Source organism: Nematostella vectensis, chromosome 8 (assembly GCF_932526225.1).
Source record: "Nematostella vectensis chromosome 8, jaNemVect1.1, whole genome shotgun sequence".
NCBI classification, from domain to species: Eukaryota; Metazoa; Cnidaria; class Anthozoa; order Actiniaria; family Edwardsiidae; genus Nematostella; species Nematostella vectensis.
This window is the reverse complement of record NC_064041.1, coordinates 14935138-14962053: the sequence shown is the minus strand read 5'-3', so window position 1 is coordinate 14962053 and position 26916 is coordinate 14935138. Positions and strand designations below refer to the sequence as shown.

The following is a 26916-nucleotide window of genomic DNA, read 5'->3' as shown; positions in this document are numbered from 1 at the left end:
GGGTATATGGGTGTGGCCATCTTCACCAAGGCGATATTCTACAGTTAGGGGCTCTGAAAGGGTCTAACCCACGGGTAAGGAGGTGGGGGAGGGGGTATATGTACGTTTCTAATATCACCAAGGCGATATTCTACAGGTAGGGACACTAAAGGTCTAAAACCACGTGTGAGATATTTGGGTGTGGCTATCTTCACCAAGGCGATATTCTACAGGAAAGGTGCACTAAAGTTCTAAAACCACACATAGGGGAAGGGGTATTTTGGACGTCGCTGTTTTGGGCCATAAGCATAACTCACATTTGAAATGAATCTTCATAACACGCACAACCTGAATGTTTCATAACTTGCTGTGTAAGCATCGTGCTGAATGTGGCATAGTTTAATAACTTGTGAAACTCCCCTGTGTCACATCATCTTGAATGTGGCATGGTTTTTATAACTCGTGACATTGGCCTGTGTACAGCATTATGCGTGAGAGACCGCGTGTCATCTTGAATGTTGCATGCTCCCTGGTACAGCATCTCTCACCCTTCCTGAGGCAGATTGACTATGCGCTCGACTGGATGCACATCGAGGCTGGCAGAGCTGTCTACAGGTAAGAAAATTACCACAAGCATCATCACCAGCAATAACATCAGATTATAACCAGTACTTGTCCTCGCTCTGTTGTGTCTTCTGTGGCAGTTTAGCTGATCTGAATTATGAGAAGTACCGAAACAATCATTATTATCATTCAAGTAACCCATCGGTTGTTGTTTCAGGCAAGGCGAGCAGTCAAACTGCATCTTCATCGTGCTGAACGGCCGCTTAAGGTCCGTCGTCACGCTAGAGGATGGCAAGAAGGAGCTGGTCAGCGAGGCGGGCAGAGGAGAGCTTATCGGCCTGGTAAGCATGGAGGACCAGTCAAGCTACTATGGCCAAGCCACCTATGGCCAAGTCTTGGTGCCAATCAAACTACCAAACCATTTACAAACTTATGGCCAAGTCTTAGTGCCAATCAAACTACCAAACCATTTACAAACTTATGGCCAAGTCTTAGTGTCAATCAAACTACCAGACCATTGACAAACTTATGGCCAAGTCGTAGTGCCAATCAAACTAACAGACCATTAACAAACTTATGGCCAAGCCTTAGTGCCAATCAAACTACCAGACCATTTACAAACTTACGGCCAAGTCTTAGTGCCAATCAAACTACCAGACCATTTACAAACTTATGGCCAAGTCTTAGTGCCAATCAAACTACCAGACCATTTACAAACTTATGGCCAAGCCTTAGTGCCAATCAAACTACCAGACCATTAACAAACTTATGGCCAAGCCTGAGTGCCAATCAAACTACCAGACCATTGACAAACTTATGGCCAAGCCTTAGTACCAATCAAACTACCAGACCATTAACAAACTTATGGCCAAGCCTTAGTGCCAATCAAACTACCAGACTATTGACAAACTTATGGCCAAGCCTTAGTACCAATCAAACTCCCAGACCATTGACAAACTTATGGCCAAGCTTTAGTGCCAATCAAACTACCAGACTATTGACAAACTTATGGCCAAGCCTTAGTACCAATCAAACTACCAGACCATTGACAAACTTATGGCCAAGCCTTAGTGCCAATCAAACTACCAGACTATTGACAAACTTATGGCCAAGCCTTAGTGCCAATCAAACTACCAGACTATTGACAAACTTATGGCCAAGCCTTAGTGCCAATCAAACTACCAGACCATTTACAAACTTATGGCCAAGCCTGAGTGCCAATCAAAATACCAGACCATTGACAAACTTATGGCCAAGCCTTAGTGCCAATCAAACTACCAGACCATTTACAAACTTATGGCCAAGTCTTAGTGCCAATCAAACTACCAGACCATTCACAAACTTACGGCCAAGCCTTAGTGCCAATCAAACTACCAGACCATTTACAAACTTATGGCCAAGTCTTAGTGCCAATCAAACTACCAGACCATTCACAAACTTATGGCCAAGCCTTAGTGCCAATCAAACTACCAGACCATTAACACACTTATGGCCAAGCCTTAGTGCCAATCAAACTACCAAACCATTCATAAACCTATGGCCAAGCCTTAGTGCCAATCAAACTACCAGACCATTGACAAACTTATGGCCAAGCCTTAGTGCCAATCAAACTACCAGACTATTGACAAACTTATGGCCAAGCCTTAGTACCAATCAAACTACCAGACCATTGACAAACTTATGGCCAAGCCTTAGTGCCAATCAAACTACCAGACTATTGACAAACTTATGGCCAAGCCTTAGTGCCAATCAAACTACCAGACTATTGACAAACTTATGGCCAAGCCTTAGTGCCAATCAAACTACCAGACCATTTACAAACTTATGGCCAAGTCTTAGTGCCAATCAAACTACCAGACCATTAACAAAATTGTGGGCAAGCTCTATCAAGCTACCAAGCCCCATGAAAACTTACGATCAAACTCTGGAATATAATGCCAAAACTCTTTGCAATCCAGCGGCCAAATCATGTACCAGTCGAGTGTCTAAACCATTCCAAACTCATGGGGACCCGGGACTCCCAGCCCAGGCAATGGCTACATAGTGAAGGAAATCATTTGATACTTACAAATATTTGATTCTTAAACCCTACACACATTTCTGCTCAAACATTTGTGGTGACTGATCTACTTTTGTCGTTTTTAAGGTGGAAGTCTTGACCCAGTCACCCAGGGCAACAACAGTACACGCTATCCGGTGAATACTACCATCTTCTTTCTTCTCTAAAGAAAGTTTATCAATTTATAATTTGGTTTTGTTTCATTCTTCAGCCAACCATTCAAACAAATGATCAAACTGATTGAATTTCTATTTCAGCGACACCGAGATAGCTGTGATTCCGGACGGACTGCTCAACACAATCAAGCGCTACTTCCCCCAGGTAGGGTCCATTACAAGTTATACCCACTAACCCTTACTTCCAGTGGGAATTCCATTGACCTAGTTATAAAATGTATACTGCAAATACCTCACTGATTCTCCTCTTTCTATGTATCGTATCAAGGTGAGATACATTAAGCGTTTTCTCTTGTCTTCAGGTCGTGTCACGTTTGATACACTTACTCGGTGAACGCTTACTCGGCCAGTACAGGCGAGGCGTGGGACGTACAGAGACGCTACTAGGTGAGTCGATACAGACGTACAGAGACGCTACTAGGTGAGTCGATACAGACGTACAGAGACGCTACTAGGTGAGTCGATACAGACATACAGAGACGCTACTAGGTGAGTCGGTACAGACGTACAGAGACGCTACTAGGTGAGTCGGTACAGACGTACAGAGACGCTACTGGGTGAGTCGGTACAGACGTACAGAGGCGCTACTAGGTGAGTCGGTACAGACGTACAGAGACGCTACTAGGTGAGTCGGTACAGACGTACAGAGACGCTACTAGGTGAGTCGGTACACACGTACAGAGACGCTACTAGGTGAGTCGGTACACACGTACAGAGACGCTACTAGGTGAGTCGGTACAGACGTACAGAGACGCTACTAGGTGAGTCGATACAGACGTACAGAGACGCTACTAGGTGAGTCGGTACAGACGTACAGAGACGCTACTAGGTGAGTCGGTACAGACGTACGGAGACGCTACTAGGTGAGTCGGTACACACGTACAGAGACGCTACTAGGTGAGTCGGTACAGACGTACAGAGACGCTACTAGGTGAGTCGATACAGACGTACAGAGACGCTACTAGGTGAGTCGGTACAGACGTACAGAGACGCTACTAGGTGAGTCGGTACAGACGTACAGAGACGCTACTAGGTGAGTCGGTACAGACGTACAGAGACGCTACTAGGTGAGTCGGTACACACGTACAGAGACGCTGCTAGGTGAGTCGGTACAGACATACAGAGACGCTACTAGATGAGTCGGTACAGACGTACAGAGACGCTACTAGGTGAGTCGGTACAGACGTACAGAGACGCTACTAGATGAGTCGGTACAGACGTACAGAGACGCTACTAGGTGAGTCGGTACAAACGTACAGAGACGCTACTAGGTGAGTCGGTACACACGTACAGAGACGCTACTAGGTGAGTCGGTACACACGTACAGAGACGCTACTAGGTGAGTCGGTACAGACGTTTAGAGACGCTACTAGGTGAGTCGGTACAGACGTACAGAGACGCTACTAGATGAGTCGGTACAGACGTACAGAGACGCTTCTAGGTGAGTCGGTACACACGTACAGAGACGCTACTAGGTGAGTCGGTACACACGTACAGAGACGCTACTAGGTGAGTCGGTACAGACGTTTAGAGAAGCTACTAGGTGAGTCGGTACAGACGTTTAGAGACGCTACTAGGTGAGTCGGTACAGACGTACAGAGACGCTACTAGGTGAGTCGGTACAGACGTTTAGAGAAGCTACTAGGTGAGTCGGTACAGACGTTTAGAGACGCTACTAGGTGAGTCGGTACAGACGTACAGAGACGCTACTAGGTGAGTCGATACAGACGTACAGAGACGCTACTAGGTGAGTCGGTACAGACGTTTAGAGACGCTACTAGGTGAGTCGGTACACACGTACAGAGACGCTACTAGGTGAGTCGGTACAAACGTACAGAGACGTTACTAGGTGAGTCGGTACAGACATACAGAGACGCTACTAGGTGAGTCGGTACAGACGTACAGAGACGCTACTAGGTGAGTCGGTACAGACGTACAGAGACACTACTAGGTGAGTCGGTACAGACGTACAGAGACGCTACTAGGTGAGTCGGTACAGACGTACAGAGACGTTACTAGGTGAGTCGGTACAGACATACAGAGACGCTACTAGGTGAGTCGGTACAGACGTACAGAGACGCTACTAGGTGAGTCGGTACAGACGTACAGAGACGCTACTAGGTGAGTCGGTACACACGTACAGAGCCACTACTAGGTGAGTCGGTACAGACGTACAGAGACGCTACTAGGTGAGTCGGTACAGACGTACAGAGACGCTACTAGGTGAGTCGGTACAGACGTACAGAGACGCTACTAGGTTAGTCGGTACACACGTACAGAGACGCTACTAGGTGAGTCGGTACAGACATACAGAGACGCTACTAGGTGAGTCGGTACAGACGTACAGAGACGCTACTAGGTGAGTCGGTACACACGTACAGAGCCACTACTAGGTGAGTCGGTACAGACGTACAGAGACGCTACTAGGTGAGTCGGTACAGACGTACAGAGACGCTACTAGGTGAGTCGGTACACACGTACAGAGACACTACTAGGTGAGTCGGTACAGACGTACAGAGACGCTACTAGGTGAGTCGATACAGACGTACAGAGACGCTACTAGGTGAGTCGGTACAGACGTACAGAGACGCTACTAGGTTAGTCGGTACACACGTACAGAGACGCTACTAGGTGAGTCGGTACAGACGTACAGAGACGCTACTAGGTGAGTCGATACAGACGTACAGAGACGCTACTAGGTGAGTCGGTACACACGTACAGAGCCACTACTAGGTGAGTCGGTACAGACGTACAGAGACGCTACTAGGTGAGTCGGTACAGACGTACAGAGACGCTACTAGGTGAGTCGGTACACACGTACAGAGACGCTACTAGGTGAGTCGGTACAGACGTACAGAGACACTACTAGGTGAGTCGGTACAGACGTTTAGAGACGCTACTAGGTGAGTCGGTACAGACGTACAGAGACGCTACTAGGTGAGTCGGTACAGACGTACAGAGACGCTACTAGGTGAGTCGGTACAGACGTACAGAGACGCTACTAGGTGAGTCGATACAGACGTACAGAGACGCTACTAGGTGAGTCGGTACAGACGTACAGAGACGCTACTAGGTGAGTCGGTACAGACGTACAGAGACGCTACTAGGTGAGTCGGTACATACATACAGAGACGCTACTAGGTGAGTCGGTACAGACGTACAGAGACGCTACTAGGTGAGTCGGTACAGACGTACAGAGACGCTACTAGGTGAGTCGGTACATACATACAGAGACGCTACTAGGTGAGTCGGTACAGACGTATAAAGACGCTACTAGGTGAGTCGGTACACACTTACAGAGACGCTACTAGTTGAGTCGGTACAGACGTACAGAGACGCTACTAGGTGAGTCGGTACAGACGTACAGAGACGCTACTAGGTGAGTCGGTACATACATACAGAGACGCTACTAGGTGAGTCGGTACAGACGTACAGAGACGCTACTAGGTGAGTCGGTACACACGTACAAAGACGCTACTAGGTGAGTCGGTACACACTTACAGAGACGCTACTAGTTGAGTCGGTACAGACGTACAGAGACGCTACTAGGTGAGTCGGTACAGACGTACGGAGACGCTACTAGGTGAGTCGGTACACACGTACAGAGACGCTACTAGGTGAGTCGATACAGACGTACAGAGACGCTACTAGGTGAGTCGGTACAGACGTACAGAGACGCTACTAGGTGAGTCGCTACACACGTACAGAGACGCTACTAGGTGAGTCGGTACAGACGTACAGAGACGCTACTAGGTGAGTCGGTACACACGTACAGAGACATCACTAGGTGAGTCGGTACACATGTACAGAGACGCTACTAGGTGAGTCGATACAGACGTACAGAGACGCTACTAGGTGAGTCGGTACACACGTACAGAGACGCTACTAGGTGAGTCGGTACAGACGTACAGAGACGCTACTAGGTGAGTCGGTACAGACGTACAGAGACGCTACTAGGTGAGTCGGTACACACGTACAGAGACGCTACTAGGTGAGTCGGTACACAGGTACAGAGACGCTACTAGGTGAGTCGGTACAGACATACAGAGACGCTACTAGGTGAGTCGGTACAGACGTACAGAGACGCTACTAGGTGAGTCGGTACACACGTACAGAGACGCTACTAGGTGAGTCGATACAGACGTACAGAGACGCTACTAGGTGAGTCGATACACATGTACAGAGACGCTACTAGGTGAGTCGGTACAGACGTACAGAGACGCTACTAGGTGAGTCGATACAGACGTACAGAGACGCTACTAGGTGAGTCGATACACATGTACAGAGACGCTACTAGGTGAGTCGGTACACACGTACAGAGACGCTACTAGGTGAGTCGATACACACTTACAGAGACGCTGCTAGGTGAGTCGGTACAGACATACAGAGACGCTACTAGGTGAGTCGGTACAGACGTACGGAGACGCTACTAGGTGAGTCGGTACACACGTACAGAGACGCTACTAGGTGAGTCGATACAGACGTACAGAGACGCTACTAGGTGAGTCGGTACAGACGTACAGAGACGCTACTAGGTGAGTCGCTACACACGTACAGAGACGCTACTAGGTGAGTCGGTACAGACGTACAGAGACGCTACTAGGTGAGTCGGTACACACGTACAGAGACGCTACTAGGTGAGTCGGTACACACGTACAGAGACATCACTAGGTGAGTCGGTACACATGTACAGAGACGCTACTAGGTGAGTCGATACAGACGTACAGAGACGCTACTAGGTGAGTCGGTACACACGTACAGAGACGCTACTAGGTGAGTCGGTACAGACGTACAGAGACGCTACTAGGTGAGTCGGTACAGACGTACAGAGACGCTACTAGGTGAGTCGGTACACACGTACAGAGACGCTACTAGGTGAGTCGGTACACAGGTACAGAGACGCTACTAGGTGAGTCGGTACAGACATACAGAGACGCTACTAGGTGAGTCGGTACAGACGTACAGAGACGCTACTAGTTGAGTCGATACACACGTACAGAGAAGCTACTAGGTGAGTCGGTACAGACGTACAGAGACGCTACTATGTGAGTCGGTACAGACGTACAGAGACGCTACTAGGTGAGTCGGTACAGACGTACAGAGACGCTACTAGGTGAGTCGGTACAGACGTACAGAGACGCTACTAGGTGAGTCGGTACACACGTACAGAGACACTACTAGGTGAGTCGGTACAGACGTACAAAGACGCTACTAGGTGAGTCGGTACAGACGTACAGAGACGCTACTAGGTGAGTCGGTACAGACGTACAGAGACGCTACTAGGTGAGTCGGTACATACATACAGAGACGCTACTAGGTGAGTCGGTACAGACGTACAAAGACGCTACTAGTTGAGTCGGTACACACTTACAGAGACGCTACTAGTTGAGTCGGTACAGACGTACAGAGACGCTACTAGGTGAGTCGGTACAGACGTACAGAGACGCTACTAGGTGAGTCGGTACATACATACAGAGACGCTACTAGGTGAGTCGGTACAGACGTACAGAGACGCTACTATGTGAGTCGGTACACACGTACAAAGACGCTACTAGGTGAGTCGGTACACACTTACAGAGACGCTACTAGTTGAGTCGGTACAGACGTACAGAGACGCTACTAGGTGAGTCGGTACAGACGTACGGAGACGCTACTAGGTGAGTCGGTACACACGTACAGAGACGCTACTAGGTGAGTCGATACAGACGTACAGAGACGCTACTAGGTGAGTCGGTACAGACGTACAGAGACGCTACTAGGTGAGTCGGTACACACGTACAGAGACATCACTAGGTGAGTCGGTACACATGTACAGAGACGCTACTAGGTGAGTCGATACAGACGTACAGAGACGCTACTAGGTGAGTCGCTACACACGTACAGAGACGCTACTAGGTGAGTCGGTACAGACGTACAGAGACGCTACTAGGTGAGTCGGTACAGACGTACGGAGACGCTACTAGGTGAGTCGGTACACACGTACAGAGACGCTACTAGGTGAGTCGATACAGACGTACAGAGACGCTACTAGGTGAGTCGGTACAGACGTACAGAGACGCTACTAGGTGAGTCGGTACACACGTACAGAGACATCACTAGGTGAGTCGGTACACATGTACAGAGACGCTACTAGGTGAGTCGATACAGACGTACAGAGACGCTACTAGGTGAGTCGGTACACACGTACAGAGACGCTACTAGGTGAGTCGGTACAGACGTACAGAGACGCTACTAGGTGAGTCGGTACAGACGTACAGAGACGCTACTAGGTGAGTCGGTACACACGTACAGAGACGCTACTAGGTGAGTCGGTACACAGGTACAGAGACGCTACTAGGTGAGTCGGTACAGACATACAGAGACGCTACTAGGTGAGTCGGTACAGACGTACAGAGACGCTACTAGTTGAGTCGATACACACGTACAGAGAAGCTACTAGGTGAGTCGGTACAGACGTACAGAGACGCTACTAGGTGAGTCGGTACAGACGTACAAAGACGCTACTAGGTGAGTCGGTACAGACGTACAGAGACGCTACTAGGTGAGTCGGTACAGACGTACAGAGACGCTACTAGGTGAGTCGGTACATACATACAGAGACGCTACTAGGTGAGTCGGTACAGACGTACAAAGACGCTACTAGGTGAGTCGGTACACACTTACAGAGACGCTACTAGTTGAGTCGGTACAGACGTACAGAGACGCTACTAGGTGAGTCGGTACAGACGTACAGAGACGCTACTAGGTGAGTCGGTACATACATACAGAGACGCTACTAGGTGAGTCGGTACAGACGTACAGAGACGCTACTAGGTGAGTCGGTACACACGTACAAAGACGCTACTAGGTGAGTCGGTACACACTTACAGAGACGCTACTAGTTGAGTCGGTACAGACGTACAGAGACGCTACTAGGTGAGTCGGTACAGACGTACGGAGACGCTACTAGGTGAGTCGGTACACACGTACAGAGACGCTACTAGGTGAGTCGATACAGACGTACAGAGACGCTACTAGGTGAGTCGGTACAGACGTACAGAGACGCTACTAGGTGAGTCGGTACACACGTACAGAGACATCACTAGGTGAGTCGGTACACATGTACAGAGACGCTACTAGGTGAGTCGGTACACACTTACAGAGACGCTACTAGGTGAGTCGGTACAGACGTACAGAGACGCTACTAGGTGAGTCGGTACAGACGTACAGAGACGCTACTAGGTGAGTCGGTACAGACGTACAGAGACGCTACTAGGTGAGTCGGTACAGACGTACAGAGACGCTACTAGGTGAGTCGGTACACACGTACAGAGACGCTACTAGGTGAGTCGGTACACAGGTACAGAGACGCTACTAGGTGAGTCGGTACAGACATACAGAGACGCTACTAGGTGAGTCGGTACAGACGTACAGAGACGCTACTAGTTGAGTCGATACACACGTACAGAGAAGCTACTAGGTGAGTCGGTACAGACGTACAGAGACGCTACTAGGTGAGTCGGTACACACGTACAGAGACACTACTAGGTGAGTCGGTACAGACGTACAGAGACGCTACTAGGTGAGTCGGTACACACTTACAGAGACGCTACTAGGTGAGTCGGTACAGACGTACAGAGACGCTACTAGGTGAGTCGGTACACACGTACAGAGACGCTACTAGGTGAGTCGGTACACACTTACAGAGACGCTACTAGGTGAGTCGGTACACACTTACAGAGACGCTACTAGGTGAGTCGGTACAGACGTACAGAGACGCTACTAGGTGAGTCGGTACAGACGTACAGAGACGCTACTAGGTTAGTCGGTACACACGTACAGAGACGCTACTAGGTGAGTCGGTACAGACGTACAGAGACGCTACTAGGTGAGTCGGTACAGACGTACAGAGACGCTACTAGGTGAGTCGGTACACACTTACAGAGACGCTACTAGGTGAGTCGGTACAGACGTACAGAGACGCTACTAGGTGAGTCGGTACACACGTACAGAGACGCTACTAGGTGAGTCGGTACACACTTACAGAGACGCTACTAGGTGAGTCGGTACACACTTACAGAGACGCTACTAGGTGAGTCGGTACAGACGTACAGAGACGCTACTAGGTGAGTCGGTACAGACGTACAGAGACGCTACTAGGTGAGTCGGTACAAACGTACAGAGACGCTACTAGGTGAGTCGGTACACACGTACAGAGACGCTACTAGGTGAGTCGGTACACACTTACAGAGACGCTACTAGGTGAGTCGGTACAGACATACAGAGACGCTACTAGGTGAGTCGGTACACACGTACAGAGACGCTACTAGGTCAGTCGGTACACACGTACAGAGACGCTACTAGGTGAGTCGGTACAGACGTACAGAGACGCTACTAGGTGAGTCGGTACACACGTACAGAGACGCTACTAGGTGAGTCGGTACAGACGTACAGAGACGCTACTAGGTGAGTCGATACAGACGTACAGAGACGCTACTAGCTGAGTCGGTACAAACGTACAGAGACGCTACTAGATGAGTCGGTACAGACGTACAGAGACGCTACTAGGTTAGTCGGTACACACGTACAGAGACGCTACTAGGTGAGTCGGTACACACGTACAGAGACGCTACTAGGTGAGTCGGTACAGACGTTTAGAGAAGCTACTAGGTGAGTCGGTACAGACGTTTAGAGAAGCTACTAGGTGAGTCGGTACAGACGTACAGAGACGCTACTAGGTGAGTCGGTACAGACGTACAGAGACGCTACTAGGTGAGTCGGTACAGACGTACAGAGACGCTACTAGGTGAGTCGGTACAGACGTACAGAGACGCTACTAGGTGAGTCGGTACACACTTACAGAGACGCTACTAGGTGAGTCGGTACAGACGTACAGAGACGCTACTAGGTGAGTCGGTACACACGTACAGAGACGCTACTAGGTGAGTCGGTACAGACGTACAGAGACGCTACTAGGTGAGTCGGTACAGACGTACAGAGACGCTACCAGGTGAGTCGGTACAGACGTACAGAAACGCTACTAGGTGAGTCGGTACAGACGTACAGAGACGCTACTAGGTGATTCGGTACAAACGTACAGAGACGCTACTAGGTGAGTCGGTACAGACGTACAGAGACGCTACTAGGTGAGTCGGTACACACGTACTGAGACGCTACTAGGTGAGTCGGTACAGACGTACAGAGACGCTACTAGTTGAGTCGTTCCTCTGAGTTTTGTATCTGTCTGTCTGTCCGTCTGTATATCCGTCAAGCTCTCTTTTTCTTCTTCCGTCCGTTTGTTCGTCTGTGTGTTTGTCCATCCGTAATAGTTTCTCCATTTCTCTGTCCGTCTGTCCATCCGACCGTTCGTGCGTCCGTCCGTCCGTCCGCTCGTCAGTCAGTCTGTGCATTCTCCGCCCGTCTTTCCATCCGACCGTTCGTGCGTGCGTCCGTCCGCTCGTCAGTCAGTCTGTACATTCTCCGTCCGTCTTTCCATCCGACCGTTCGTGCGTCCGTCCGTCCCTCGTCAGTCAGTCTGTACATTCTCCGCCCGTCTTTCCATCCGACCGTTCGTGCGTCCGTCCGACAATCCCTGTGCCCCACCGTTCATCCATCCTGTAGGTTCCTTGACTTCTAAACCCTTTTTTTCCCCTCTAGAGAACCACCGCCCCGTGGATAACCAGATATTCGGAGGGTCCAACCTGGGCACGGTGGCGGTCATACCAGCCTCCACGAGCGTGCCGCTATCTAACTTCAGCTTTGAGGTCAGCCTTGCTCTACAGGCCATAGGTACGCTGAAGACGACGACTTATGCAGTTTTGGTTTTAATCAAATAGTGGAATATTTTAGTTTTTTGCAAAATATTATTGTCCATAGATTTTTACACTCTAGCAATAGAATGGAGCCGTATTTATTGTAGGATGGATTGAAAAAGCACCCGGTAGAGACCCACTCAAAGTTGCAGCGGTAGCAGAACATTTCAATGTTTGACCATGTTGCATTGACCACGTCATCTTATTGTTCCCAGGTCCCACTCTTAATATCAATTGATCTTTTTCCTCCTAGGTCCCACTCTTCTCTTGACTAGCAACTTCGTCCGCAACACACTTGGCAGTTCTGCTCTCGATAGGTATGCACAGACAGACCTCGGTGTTTTATATGAGAAAAAAACAATAAAACAAACTATGATAAATACTTAACACCCGACAAAAACCACACAAGCTCTAGCCCCTCCCTCCCCCCAAAAACAAAACAAACAATGATAAATACTTAACACCCGACAAAAAACACACAAGCTCTAGCCCCTCCCTCCCCCCCAAAACAAAACAAACAATGATAAATACTTAACACCCGACAAAAAGCTCACAAGCTCTAGCCCCTCCCTCCCCCCCAAAACAAAACAAACAATGATAAATACTTAAGTGCACCAGTCCCTTAGATTCAACTGAGGAGTTCCAAATAAGAAATTTCAAAATCGCTCAAAATTGGTTTAAAGTTAGCCCCTGGTTCTCTTATCATGTTTAAAAAGTTTGAGTTACATACAATAAATATTTTTCGAGAAATTCCGAATTTACGATTTTGCCTATAAAATCGCCGATTTGGGGGCATTTTTCACCTTTCGTACAAAATCGCAAAATATTCTTAAAATATACGCGGAATTAAAAATAGCGATACAGATCCTTAGAAAGGAGTTGATAAGGTATAAATCGAGTGGTTTCTTTACTTTTTCCGGCAAAAAAAAAGTATATTTTATTGCTGTCTAAACATGTCAATAAAAAATGTCGACTTGAATAAAAGCTTAAATTTGGGGCTTATAAAACCGATGGTACATGGATTTTCGCAGAGATTTTGCACTTTAAGCAAACATTGGTGTTATTTCTTTCGATTCAGCAAATAAAAAATTGGGGGAATCAAATTCCCGAATTATAATGAAGCCGAACGCAACCCCATGTCGAGCTCAAATAACACGCGATTTTCTTGACAGCCGTCTTTATTAGATACACATACCTGTTTGTACAGGAGACAAACCACAGATAATAAACTCTACCCTTACTGTATACTAATCTCAGATGCTGTATAATTGTCTTGGTTCATCCTTGGAAGTTACTGGAAGTCAATAAAGACATTACAACGAAAAATATTTGCTATTTTGTACAGACTTCAGTTCAGAACACCTGCCGGAATGGCAAACTTTGAAGGATTTGTTTGGGTTTTAAAGTTTCTTTACGCTCAATTGAAGTAAAAGATATTCAAACACGTCAGTTCTTACCTTCTGCCAAGAGGTTTCTGGGAGAAAAGCCGATTTGTAAGATTAATTTCAATGAAAGGTCAAGTACTTGAACAGGAGTCTGGTTTCAGATGACAACTGATCAGCGGTCTACCAGATGAGCATGCATGAATTTGCAAAGGAAACCCGATATAAAGAATAGTTCAACTAGTCGGCTTGCAGTTTTTATTCTAGATTATTTCTTATTTTATGTTCTTCATTCTATAAAAAAAAAATATTAATGATGCCAAAATTATTTTAAAAAGATACCGTAGGAAACACCAATCGAAGAATAAAACACAAATACCACAAGCAAACATGCTTCGTTGACATAAGGGCATAAGCTAAAAGAATTGTCACACTCCCTCAATTCCGATACAGACGACGATCTACTCCCCGTGTTTGAGGGGTAAAATAATACTTTCGCTAAACGAAAGATATAATGCTGATTGACATTGTTTTAATGCGAGGGATGTTTTAGCCTGTGAGCTAGTCTGTACTTTTGCGCAAAGTCCGTAATGAAAAATCAATCTCCGTCGCATATCCCCCCCCCCCCCCCCCCCACATACACACACACACACAAACATCGGAACACACATAAACTAATATAAGGAAAGCAGAGGTGCGCGATAAATAAGTCGAGTCTACGAAACGGGAAGTTGAGTTGAAATAGGGACTCCCCAAAATATGCCCGGGGGGGGGGGGGGGGGGGGGGGAGGGGGGATGCAGGGTGTGCGCCCACAGCGGCCGAGGGTCTACTTTCGGTTCCCAATTGACGTGCTATTTGTAGACAAAACTATAAAGCATAAGCTAGATGACCCTGGTATGAAGCCAAATCCGACAATAAAAGTCCCGTGAAGATACTGCAAAGGCATAAAAAAATCCCTCTTTGTTCTTTCGGGGGTAGTCAGATTTCTATTAGAGAACTCATTTCACTCGTCGTCGCCTTACTCGTCCCCTCTCAGAACAGCCGAATTCCGAGCTACGGACAAGCAACCATTGCCTGGGCTACCTGTGATTACATTTGCGTTTCAAGAGTCACCTACGCGCGCGCTTAACAAATACTCCGGTCGTTAAATCATGATTCACTTACCAGCTCTAGCAAGAAGAAGTTCCAACTCAGTTTAAAGTTTAAGAACGCACTTTGAATTGCTCGAGCAATCGACACTAGGGCCACAAGGACCACCCACACAAACAGCGTAATGACAGGTAGTCATGATCAAGAAAAATATCAAGCATTATCTGAATTACAATTTTATGCTTGCCTGATTTTATAAGAAGCAGCCTCATGTGATCTCTTTGTGTTGCCCTAAAGCCTTTTGTGGCTAACGGTTCAATCTGTCGCAAGCTCCAACTGATTTTGTAACCCTTTTCCAGGCAGTCTTGTTGGCATTGCACAGTTGTTGTTCTTGTTATATCAAGCAAAGTAGCCAATAACGAGTTAATGTTCTCACGGCAATCTACGATTGTGCTTGTGCAGAAGGGAAGTAGCCCATAGAGGGTTACTGTTCTAACGGCAATCAACAGTTTACATTGAGTTAACTGACAGCTCAGTGGTTGGACAGAGGGATATTTGTTTTCTCTTGCTACAAAGTAGCGAAGCAGCCCATTTAAAGTCACTATTCTCACGGTAGTCGCCGATTTTCCAGCTACCGATTTTTCAAACTACTCCAGTCACCTGGAGCAAGTCCGTAATGAAAAAGAAACTCCGTCCCACCGGCGACCAGCAACAACGGCACATTTACCCTAGGGACTCCCACGCAAAAGGTAAAACCTTTAAAAGAAAAAGTCGACAACAACGCAGATTTATGTTTTTTAGAACAATATTTCGGCTGGCCAATACCTGCCTTCTTCAGCTTCAGGTTATAAATGAGTTACAATGGCATGTTACAGCTAGTATATGTACAAAGTTCATTGATGATTAACTAACAAAAGGTAAAAATAGTAATTGAGTAAGTGGTGACTTATGGAAGATGGTAAATAGGGTGGTGTGGATTACTAAGTAGCTAAACAGTTTCTTCACATATGTTTGTGTATTAAAAAATAAATAAAATAAAAATAACCCGGTCCGCCGAGGTCTGGTCCGCGTAGGTCCTGTCTTCATTTTACAAAGACCCGCTCCCATTATTGATAAAAATTTCTGCAGTAATCAAGCAGTGCTCATGCGCACACAACTAATATGCAGATAAACGTAACGTATACAATTTTTACTCTTACGCCTAAGTTCTTTACCAAATCATCAGATGTTTTTGAAAATAGACAAACAAGACATGATATCGCCTTTTTTAAAATATGATTTTCTAATAAAGAAAGACTAGGACTCAAAACGGTATGTTCTTATCGGGATTAGGATACCTGTGGAAAGTCACGCATTTTCATCTGGCAGACCGCTGATCAGTTGTTGTCATCTGAAACCAGACTCGTGTTGTAGTACTTGACCTTTGCATTGAAATTAATCTTACAAATCGGCTTTTTCCCTAGAAACCTCTTGGCAGAAGGTAAGAACTGACGTGCTTGAATACCTTTTACTTCAATTGAGCGTAAAGAAACTTTAAAACCCAAACAAATCCTTCAAAGTTTGCCATTCCGGCAGGCGTTCTGAACTGAAGTCTGTACAAAATAGCAAATATGTTTCATTGTAATGTCTTTATTGACTTCCAGTAACTTCCAAGGATGAACCAAGACAATTATACTGCATCTGAGATTAGTATACAGCAAGGGTAGAGTTTATTTTCTGTGATTTTTCTCCTGTACAAACAGGTATGTGTATCTAATAAAGACGGCTGTCAAGAAAATCGCGTGTTATTTGAGCTCGACATGGGGTTGCGTTCGGCTTCATTATAATTCGGGAATTTGATTCCCCCAATTTTTTATTTGCTGAATCGAAAGAAATAACACCAATGTTTGCTCAAAGTGCAAAATTTCTGCGAAAATCCATGTACCATCGGTTTTATAAGCCCCAAATTTAAGCTATTATTCAAGTCGACATTTTTTATGGACATGTTTAGACAGCAATAAAATGTACTTTTTTTTGCCGGAAAAAGTAAAGAAACCACTCGATTTATACCTTATCAACTCCTTTCTAAGGATCTGTATCGCTATTTTTAATTCCGCGTATATTTAAAGAATATTTTGCGATTTTTTACGAAAGGTGAAAAATGCCCCCAAATCGGCGATTTTATAGGCAAAATCGTAAATTCGGAATTTCTCGAAAAATATTTATTGTATGTAACTCAAACTTTTTAACCATGATAAGAGAACCAGGGGCTAACTTTAAACCAATTTTGAGCGATTTCGAAATTTCTTATTTGGAACTCCTCAGTTGAATCTAAGGGACTGGTGCACTTAACACCCGACAAAAAACACACAAGCTCTAGCCCCTCCCTCCCCCCCTTAAAACAAAACAAACAATGATAAATACTTAACACCTGACAAAAAACACACAAGCTCTAGCCCCTCCCTCCCCCCAAAAACAAAACAAACAATGATAAATACTTAACACCCGACAAAAACCACACAAGCTCTAGCCCCTCCCCTCCCCCCCAAAAAAGTGATAACTCCCCTCCCCCAGAAATTTCATGTTTTTATTGGTTTTTACCGTAAGGCACTTTGTGGTTCCCATATATCGGCATTCTTGTGCTGTATCACTGTGTTTATTTTTGCCAGTATCAATGAGTATCGCCTGGCGAGCTGGCTGGGCCAGCAAGAGGATCTGCATCGCATGGTGCTATACCAGGCAGATACCTACATGTCCGCCTGGACAAAACGGTGCATCCGACAGGTAGGGGGCATACAACTATAGGCGATATACACACATAGTGCTATACCAGGCAGATACCTACATGTCCGCCTGGACAAAACGGTGCATCCGACAGGTAGGGGGTATACAAATATAGGCGATATACACACATGGTGCTATACCAGGCAGATACCTACATGTCCGCCTGGACAAAACGGTGCATCCGACAGGTAGGGGGTATACAAATATAGGCGATATACACACATGGTGCTATACCAGGCAGATACCTACATGTCCGCCTGGATAAAACGGTGCCTCCGACAGGTAGGGGGTATACAAATATAGGCGATATACACACATGGTGCTATACCAGGCAGATACCTACATGTCCGCCTGGACAAAACGGTGCATCCGACAGGTAGGGGGTATACAAATATAGGCGAGATACACACATGGTGCTATACCAGGCAGATACCTACATGTCCGCCTGGACAAAACGGTGCATCCGACAGGTAGGGGGTACACAAATATAGGCGATATACACACATGGTGCTATACCAGGCAGATACCTACATGTCCGCCTGGACAAAGGGGTACACAAATATAGGCGACATACACACATAGTGCTATACCAGGCGGTGCATCAGACATGTAGGGAGAAGACGATTTTTTACATATACTTTACGAATTTTTACTATTTACATTTTTTCAACAACTAACAATTGTATAGATAGGAACTGAGTGTTGTTTTGTTTTAGGGTTTATTGTATCAATAGGAAGTGACTGTAGTTTTGTTTTATGGTTTATTGTATCGAAAGGAATTGAGTGTAGTTTTTTATGGTGTATTGTATCGATAGGAACTGGAGGTAGTTTTGTTTTCTGGTTTATTGTAGGCGGACTGCATCTTGATCGTGGGCTCAGCTGACGAGGATCCAGCTGTAGGTCAGGTAAGCGTAGATCCTTCATGTATGGTTCACTATAGTAATGGTTAGGGACACTATAGCGACCCTTATAGATGGTCGTGCTTATAACGCTTCTTGCAAAATGCGCAAAACTAAACACTCAAGTAATGTAAATGCCAAAATAGTCGCGTCCGTAAACCAGAGTAAGGAATATACCCCACCAAAAACTGATATTCGTCTATGGCAAGGGCATCCAAATTTACATTAAAATTGTGAGTTCCTGACTGGTATTGGCTAATCTTTGTGTGATTGACAGCTCGAGCTGCAGTTGGAGGGCCTGCAGGTGCGTGCACAGAAGGAACTAATTCTCCTCCACCGCACGGTAGACAGTAGTCACCGGATATCGGGAACCGTGCACTGGCTCAATGCACGCGGCTGGATCTCTGCACACCATCACGTGAGTGCCGTGTTTTCACGCGAGCGTTACCATGTCCGTGATTGTGAGAGTTACCATGTCCGTGATTGTGAGCGTTACCGTGTCCGTGATCGTGAGCTTTCCGTGTCCATGATTGTGAGAGTTACCGTGTCCGTGATTGTGAGCGTTACCGTGTCCGTGATTGTGAGCGTTACCGTGTCCGTGATTGTGAGCGTTACCGTGTCCGTGATTGTGAGCGTTACCGTGTCCGTTATTGTGAGCGTTACCGTGTCCGTGATTGTGAGAGTTACCATGTCCGTGATTGTGAGCGTTACCATGTGCGTGATTGTGAACGTTACCGTGTCCGTGATTGTGAGCGTTACCGTGTCCGTGATTGCGAGCGTTACCGTGTCCGTGATTGCGAGCGTTACCATGTCCGTTATTGTGAGCGTTACCGTGTCCGTGATTGTGAGTGTTACCGTGTCCGTGATTGTGAGCGTTACCGTGTCCGTGATTGTGAGCGTTACCGTGTCCGTGATTGTGAGTGTTACCGTGTCCGTGATTGTGAGCGTTACCGTGTCCGTGATTGTGAGCGTTACCGTGTCCGTGATTGTGAGCGTTACCGTGTCCGTGATTGTGAGCGTTACCGTGTCCGTGATTGTGAGCGTTACCGTGTCCGTGATTGCGAGCGTTACCGTGTCCGTGATTGTGAGCGTTACCATGTCCTTCATTGTGAGAGTTACCGTGTCCGTGATTCTGAGCGTTACCGTGTCCGTGATTCTGAGCGTTACCGTGACTGTGATTGTGAGCGTTATCTTGTCCGTGATTGCGAGCGTTACCGTGATTGTGAGTGTTACGGTGTCCGTGAGTGTTAACGTGACCACCTTCGTCATCCTGCTAGCATCGGTGTAGCAAACTACATATTTTTATATTGCGCCCAAAATCCTTGTGGTATGTAATTTGTTGATTATTTTGTTTTTAGGTCCGTTGTCCAAAAAAGATTTTCAGTAAGCGGTTCCTGGCGGACCGGGTAGGTTTAATCTGAAGCATTTTCAGAGCTTTATAGCTCGTAGTATCATTTGATTGGCATGCACAAGAAGGTTGTTCATCTGTTTGAGCGTCACGTATACACTTTCAAATAAACTTTTATACTTATATGCATATACTGCATTTCAGTACGCCCGGAGTCCGGCCTCCTACAACCTCCCAGCGAGGTATGTAATTTACTATGTTTTCATTCAACCTTATATTCCTATCCTGGAGGTTTGTTACTCCATCCCTCTCTTAATTAGCCGTGCAAGTATCTATTAAGGCATACTCCCCTGCGCTGCCTATTTAACTGACAACATGTCAGTAGAGACTGCTCCAAGGAGTTTACAAACATGTGTATAAGTTAGTTTGTAAGCACTGTCACTGAAGATGATCCCACGGGCCAGCGTCCCTTGCGGTAACAGTGTGTTTTGCGAGATTTCACTTCCGGTCCTTATCAAAGAAGGCGAAGGATTCGCCGTACCTCTTAAAAAAAACAAGTTGACCTGACCTTGGATTAAACCCCGGTCCACTGGCCTGAGAGGCGAAGCGTGTACCAAGGACTAATTTAATGATATTGCAGGAGTTCTGACTTCGCCCGTCTGGCGCGTCGCCTGACTGGTACGTCTATCGGGCTGGTTCTGGGCGGTGGAGGTGCCAGGTGAGTTGTACGCCTGACTGGTGCGACTAAGTTCGTGAGAAGGTTATGGCTGTCTAGACTAAGGCCCTTTAAGCCTGGTGCAGGAGGATGCCAGGATTTATAGGGTGGGGGGTCCACTTAGTGTACCATCGTACCTTCAGTTTTTCTAACCTTCCTATTGAGTGGGAGAGTTCTTTCTACACTCTCCACCCTCCCTTTTTTCTAAGAACTTTGATCTAAGAACCATTTTCTAAGAACTGTTTTCTAAGACGTTTTTCCTCATTCATTGGTTTCAGGGGATTATCACATGTGGGTGTAATCAAGACCCTAGAAGAGAATGGTAAGCTGGCAACAAATTTTAACTTAAGCTTAACATCAGTATGTTCGTGAAGTGATGGTCATTAAAAATCTACCATGGCTATGGATATGGAAGTTCTAACCTTTTCTTGATCAGGGATTCCTGTGGATATGGTGGCCGGGACCAGTATGGGGGCCTTTGTCGGAGCTGCGTTCGCAGAGTATGGGGACGTCACCAAGATGACGCAGAAGGTCCGCGAGTGGTCATGGGTAAGTTTTACTGTGGCGTGTCGTATTGTTAACGTGTTCACTTGTGTTGTATACTGTGACCTTGGGGTCCTTGACCTTGTCAGGCCGGGCCCTTGTCAGGTTTGTGACTTCATCGGGTCTGTGACTTCATCGGGTATGTGAACTTGTCGGGTTCGTGAGCTTGTCGGATCTGTGACCTTGTCGGGTCTGTGAACTTGTCGGGTTCGTGAGCTTGTCGGGTCTGTGAACTTGTCGGGTTCGTGAGCTTGTCGGGTTCGTGAGCTTGTCGGGTCTGTGAACTTGTCGGGTTCGTGAGCTTGGCGGATCTGTGACCTTGCCGGGTCTTCACCTTGTGAGGTACGTGACCTTGTGGGGTCTGTGACCTTGTGAGGTACGTGACCTTGTGGGGTTCTGTGACCTTGTCGGGTTCGTGACCTTGTCGGGTCCCATGACCTTGTCGGGTTCGTGACCTTGCTGTAAGTCCGGTTCTAACTCTGGCTGTGTTTCTGTTTCAGGACATGAACTCAATGTTCACCAAGATTCTCGACCTGACCTATCCCTTCACTTCCATGTTCTCGGGTGAGTCTTATAGGTCCAGAAGGAGGGTAGGGGATGCTGGTCTAACCGTCAACTATATTCGACCTGACCTATCCCTTCACCTTCATGTTCTCGAGCCCTATGGGCGCAGGGATAGAGAAAAGTGTTGGGCTAGCAGTGATTTCTTGCCTTGTGGACAACCCGCCCTTACCCGTATACTATATGTACTGTATGGCCCCGAGAGTCAGCAAAAACGAGGGCTGACTGCATGAAAAACCCCTGGGGAGGAAGTTTGACTTCCAAGTGAGAGGGAAGCGAGCTAAATCATTTCTCGCATTCGCTTTTTGCTCAAATATGTTTTGTTTCTCCAGGTAGTGGCTTTAATGCCAGCATCCGCAGCTCATTTGGAGAGCGTCAAATCGAGGTAAATAAACCTCGACAGTTTTGTATTGGACATCTCTAGCAATTGATTCACCTTTAAACGACGGCCTGCTTGTAGACGGACCGGCTTGGGGACGAACCGACAGTGAACCTCTAAAATATTGATGCAATTAATTTCATAGCTGAAGCAAGTCTTTCCATTATTTTGTTCAGGTTTTTCCCTTGCCTACAAAGCTTTCGGGGATTGGGGTACAAACGTTTTTGGAGTTATGACAACCTATTCCTAATATACTTTTCTTTTTTTTAGGATCTGTTACTCCCCTATTTCTGTATAACTACAGATATCACCTCGTCGCGCATGCGTGTGCACACAGACGGTGAGAAGAATCTAGACGTCATTGAAGTCCTTTCACCCGACTTGCGTGACGATGTTTATGTCATTACGTGACGTGTTGATGTTTGTTATTTATTCTTATTCAAAACCCATCAATTTTTATGGTGTCAACTTTTTTCCATTATTTGATACTCCAGATCTGAGCTATTTTAATTGTAGAATGTATTGAAGTGCACCGTGATTCAAGCGAGTTTAATTCAATATGAGAGACGAACATCCATTTGCATAGTGTTTCATACCCTACGAAACCACGCTTAATCATTTGCTTATAATATCACTTCCACCCAGCGTCGTAATCATATCAATCCTATTGCTCCAGGATCCCTGTGGCGGTATGTCCGGGCCAGCATGTCTCTGTCCGGTTATCTTCCTCCGCTCTGTGATCCTAAAGACGGCCACCTCCTGCTGGACGGAGGCTACGTCAATAATCTTCCAGGTATGGACCGCCTGTACCCGGCGAACTCATTCAAGCACCCGTCTCCGTCGGTATACTCGAGATACTTATTACTAAGCTTTGTTCGATTGCATGCATTTATATTTTTACCGTGAAAAGAACAAAAAAAAATAGACTTAAGGCCACATAAAGAATATTTCGTTTCTGGTTGCGATTTCTTCTTCGGGAGCATGCGGGCGGGCAGTTTTTATTTTTGTTTATTTTCTTCGAATCCAAAAAGTTTGTTGCATGCGGCACAATTTCTGGACGCGGTGCCGACCAGAACGACAATATTTTTGTGGCTATTTTTAATTTAATTTCTATTTGTTTGTCTTTGCTTGTTCTAGCGGATGTGATGAAGAAGATGGGTGCCCAGACGATCATTGCGATCGACGTCGGCTCCGAGTATCACGGCGAACTCATGAACTATGGGGACCAGCTGTCAGGGTGGTGGCTACTCTGGAACCGGTGGAATCCCTTCGCTGAAACCGTCAGGGTAAGTGCCACGGCTTTTTGTCTCATCCACATAGCTGCATACTATCCTATCTCACCTCTCCAACCTTATACCTCCTACACCTGGCCACCCAGGTTTTCAGAATGCCAATTACAGGGTTCTAATGCATAACAAGTTCCCTACTTATCTACTGCCGCTCGGGTGACCCGTGGCAAACGGAGTATAGATGGTATTATAATTACTTCTGGCATGTAACCTGTTTGACCTGTTTAGATCCCGGATATGGCTGAGATTCAGTCGCGGTTGGCGTATGTGTCGTGTGTGCAACAGTTGGAAGAAGTTCGAGAAAGTTCGAACTACGAGTACATCAGACCGCCTATTAACAGGTCAGCGGCACCAACATCATATGCCCATCAACATCATATGCTTGTATGCGTGGTGCATACTTCATGACGAATCACGTGCCTGTTCAGGTGTCACGTGTTTTTAATTTGTCACGTACGTCATCATGAGTCACGTGCCTGATAAGATGTCAAGTGTTTCATAAGGTGTCACGTACTTCAGCATGAGTCTCGTGCCTGATAAGATGTCAAGTGTTTTATAAGGTGTCACGTACTTCAGCATGAGTCGCGTGCCTGATAAGATGTCGAGTGTTTTATAAGGTGTCACGTACTTCAGCATGAGTCACGTGCTTGATTAGATGTCACGTGTTTTATCATATGTCACGTACTTCAGCATGAGTCACGTGCCTGATTAGATGTCACGTGTTTTATCAGATGTCGCTCTTGTTCTTTATCCACAGAAGGCGACATAAATCAACACTGGGAACACTGCAGTGTGTTTTATTTGTACCCTAACCCATCGGTTTCTTTATTCAGGTTTAAAACTCTAGACTTCGGCCTTTTCGACGAGATCGTGGTAAGTGAGATTTGTCATTTGATATAAACATATTCATATAAGGGGTGTCATGGAAACAGCATGTTGACGTTCTTATTGTCGTCATGGAAACAGGAGGTTGGTTACCAGCACGGCAAGACAGTCATCGGGGAGTGGACTAAGAAATCACGCTTACAAGAAATACTGCAAGAGCAGCCGAGCAGAACGCATATCCACCCCACTGAAAAGGTGAATATAAACACATGTACACCAAGCATAAATGGTGAATATCAACACACATTCCCCGTATATAACACATATACAACCCAAAGGTAAATACGAAGACCTATACACTCCACTGAAAAGGTTGGTATGAACATATATCCACCCCATTGAAAAGGTTGATATGAGCACATATATCAGTTGTAGTCACTGCGATAGGCACTACCATCCAAAACGCTTTCTCTTTTCGCAGCCTCATAGTTCACACAAACACGGCAAATCGTTTTCTGACCTTGCCGAGAAGATCTCCCGCATCGAGCCCCCTGTACGAAGTCTATCGTATGAGGACTGGCGTCCGTACGGCCGTGATTCCGAAGTCATCTACGGCTCGAGCGCGCCCGAGACACGGAACATGTTCCGAGGGATTTCCGAAGACGAGGACGACGACGAAGAGGTCCCGTTGAATTATCGACCGCGTACCGGCTCGCTGTCAGAGCATGAGGACTTGCTGGAGCTGAAGGCCCAGGCACGCGCGGTAGCGGAATTCGAGCGCAAGGCTGGGCTCGGTTCATTCAGCGCTGACGAGGCGGGATATGAAGTGAGTAGGGAACCTTGCTAATGTGGGCAGTGGAGAAGACATGAATGTAGAATGCTTTACTTTACCCTCACTAAATTGACCAGTAGTGGTTAACGCTAAAAGCAGGGAGCGTTTCGTTGTTTTCGTTAACCCACAAATGGGGTTTTGGTATTTCCAGTGGATCTTGCAATCCTCGCTATGAAAGCATATCTATGACTTATATTTGGTGTTGGCGAGCATATCGACTGTGTGTATCTGTTTGTAGGCACCCTGTTAGACTGGGCGGTGTACAAACTGATAGGTTTGATATAACCCTCGCTATGTTGAGCACCAACTAACTTTATGGTATCTTATCAATGACAAGTGATGGTAATAACCCTCGCTATGTTGAGCACCAGCTAACTTTATGGTATCTTATCAATGACTAGTGATGGTAATAACCCTCGCTATGTTGAGCACCAACTAACTTTATGGTATCTTACCAATGACTAGTGATGGTAATAACTCTGGCTATGTTGAGCACCAACTAACTTTATGGTATCTTACCAATGACTAGTGATGGTAATAACCCTCGCTATGTTGAGCACCAACTAACTTTATGGTATCTTATCAATGACTAGTGATGGTAATAACCCTCGCTATGTTGAGCACCAACTAACTTTATGGTATCTTATCAATGACTAGTGATGGTAATAACCCTCGCTATGTTGAGCACCAACTAACTTTATGGTATCTTATCAATGACTAGTGATGGTAATAACCCTCGCTATGTTGAGCACCAACTAACTTTATGGTATCTTATCAATGACTAGTGATGGTAATAACCCTTGCTATGTTGAGCACCAATTAACTTTATGGTATCTTATCAATGACTAGTGATGGTAATAACCCTTGCTATGTTGAGCACCAACTAACTTTATGGTATCTTATCAATGACTAGTGATGGTAATAACCCTTGCTATGTTGAGCACCAACTAACTTTATGGTATCTTATCAATGACTAGTGATGGTAATAACCCTTGTTATGTTGGACACAAACAAACTTTAAGATATCTGATCAAAGACTAATGATCGTATAATGACCCTTGCTATGTTGGACTTTAACTCACTTGATTGTTTTTGATAACCCTACAGTCTGACGATATTCACCTGCGCAAGAGGACAGGACCTCAAGTCATCCGAGCTGATTCAACGCCGTAAGCCCGAGCTGATTCACTGATTCAATGTTGCCCAGCCACCACAAGAACGTTGAGAGAGATGCTTTTGTATAACAGGGAATGCAAATACGATGACATTGCCTGGGAACATTTGGGGGGGGGGGGGGGGGTTCGATACCCAGATCTAAGTAATAGCCATCGCTTGGTTTGATATTCAAACGTAATGATTTTCAGGTAGAGTAGCTATCACTTAGGGGACTAGCGTGAAATCCCACTCTCTTTGTTCACTCTATGCAGTACCTAGTAATGGCTTAGTGAATGTTCTTAGTAGAGCTGTCTAGTCCCTGGCATGCTGATTGGGTTTCCTGTGGTGGGATAGTGTGACGTCACAGGTTGAATAAAACAGAGAGAACGGGATGAGCCTTGGTTGTAAGGCTGACATTATTAGGTATTGCCCTTTCGCGTCTCCTTTTGTGTGGTAACAATTTGGTTTCTAAAAGAGTGCATTTTTTTTTGCTTGGAAGAGTATATTATTTTTAAAGAAATTTGTGAAAATGTAATATAATTAAATGATTGGGTTTATGCAAAGAG

The 26916-nt window shown here is 46.2% G+C and overlaps 1 protein-coding gene and 2 long non-coding RNA genes across 6 annotated transcripts in view; 2 read left to right on the top strand and 1 right to left on the bottom strand.

Moving 5' to 3' along the window:
- The window catches only part of LOC5509397 (patatin-like phospholipase domain-containing protein 7), a 54289-nt gene extending 27376 nt beyond the window's left edge, over positions 1-26913 (top strand). For all 4 annotated transcript variants that reach the window (XM_032378292.2, XM_032378291.2, XM_032378293.2 and 1 more), the window contains 25 exons: positions 463-594; positions 761-884; positions 2690-2739; positions 2860-2923; positions 3081-3165; positions 12415-12546; positions 12823-12886; positions 17690-17804; positions 18656-18709; positions 18981-19121; positions 20062-20109; positions 20256-20293; positions 20692-20769; positions 21045-21088; positions 21203-21315; positions 21810-21873; positions 22203-22255; positions 22520-22589; positions 22926-23042; positions 23387-23535; positions 23767-23879; positions 24372-24411; positions 24505-24618; positions 24845-25189; positions 26303-26913. In XM_032378292.2, the coding sequence (XP_032234183.2) occupies positions 463-594; positions 761-884; positions 2690-2739; positions 2860-2923; positions 3081-3165; positions 12415-12546; positions 12823-12886; positions 17690-17804; positions 18656-18709; positions 18981-19121; positions 20062-20109; positions 20256-20293; positions 20692-20769; positions 21045-21088; positions 21203-21315; positions 21810-21873; positions 22203-22255; positions 22520-22589; positions 22926-23042; positions 23387-23535; positions 23767-23879; positions 24372-24411; positions 24505-24618; positions 24845-25189; positions 26303-26368 (2413 nt within the window). In that variant the 3' untranslated portion in view covers positions 26369-26913. The remainder of the gene's footprint in view (positions 1-462; positions 595-760; positions 885-2689; positions 2740-2859; positions 2924-3080; positions 3166-12414; positions 12547-12822; positions 12887-17689; positions 17805-18655; positions 18710-18980; positions 19122-20061; positions 20110-20255; positions 20294-20691; positions 20770-21044; positions 21089-21202; positions 21316-21809; positions 21874-22202; positions 22256-22519; positions 22590-22925; positions 23043-23386; positions 23536-23766; positions 23880-24371; positions 24412-24504; positions 24619-24844; positions 25190-26302) is intronic.
- Positions 13730-14133, bottom strand: LOC125570086. Its single transcript, XR_007312427.1, has 2 exons — positions 14027-14133; positions 13730-13863 (listed from the first exon to the last, which is right to left on the bottom strand). It is a non-coding gene; the product is annotated as an uncharacterized LOC125570086 (long non-coding RNA).
- On the top strand, positions 15908-16818 carry LOC125570087. Its single transcript, XR_007312428.1, has 2 exons — positions 15908-16521; positions 16685-16818. It is a non-coding gene; the product is annotated as an uncharacterized LOC125570087 (long non-coding RNA).
- Positions 26914-26916: the final 3 nt, after the last annotated feature.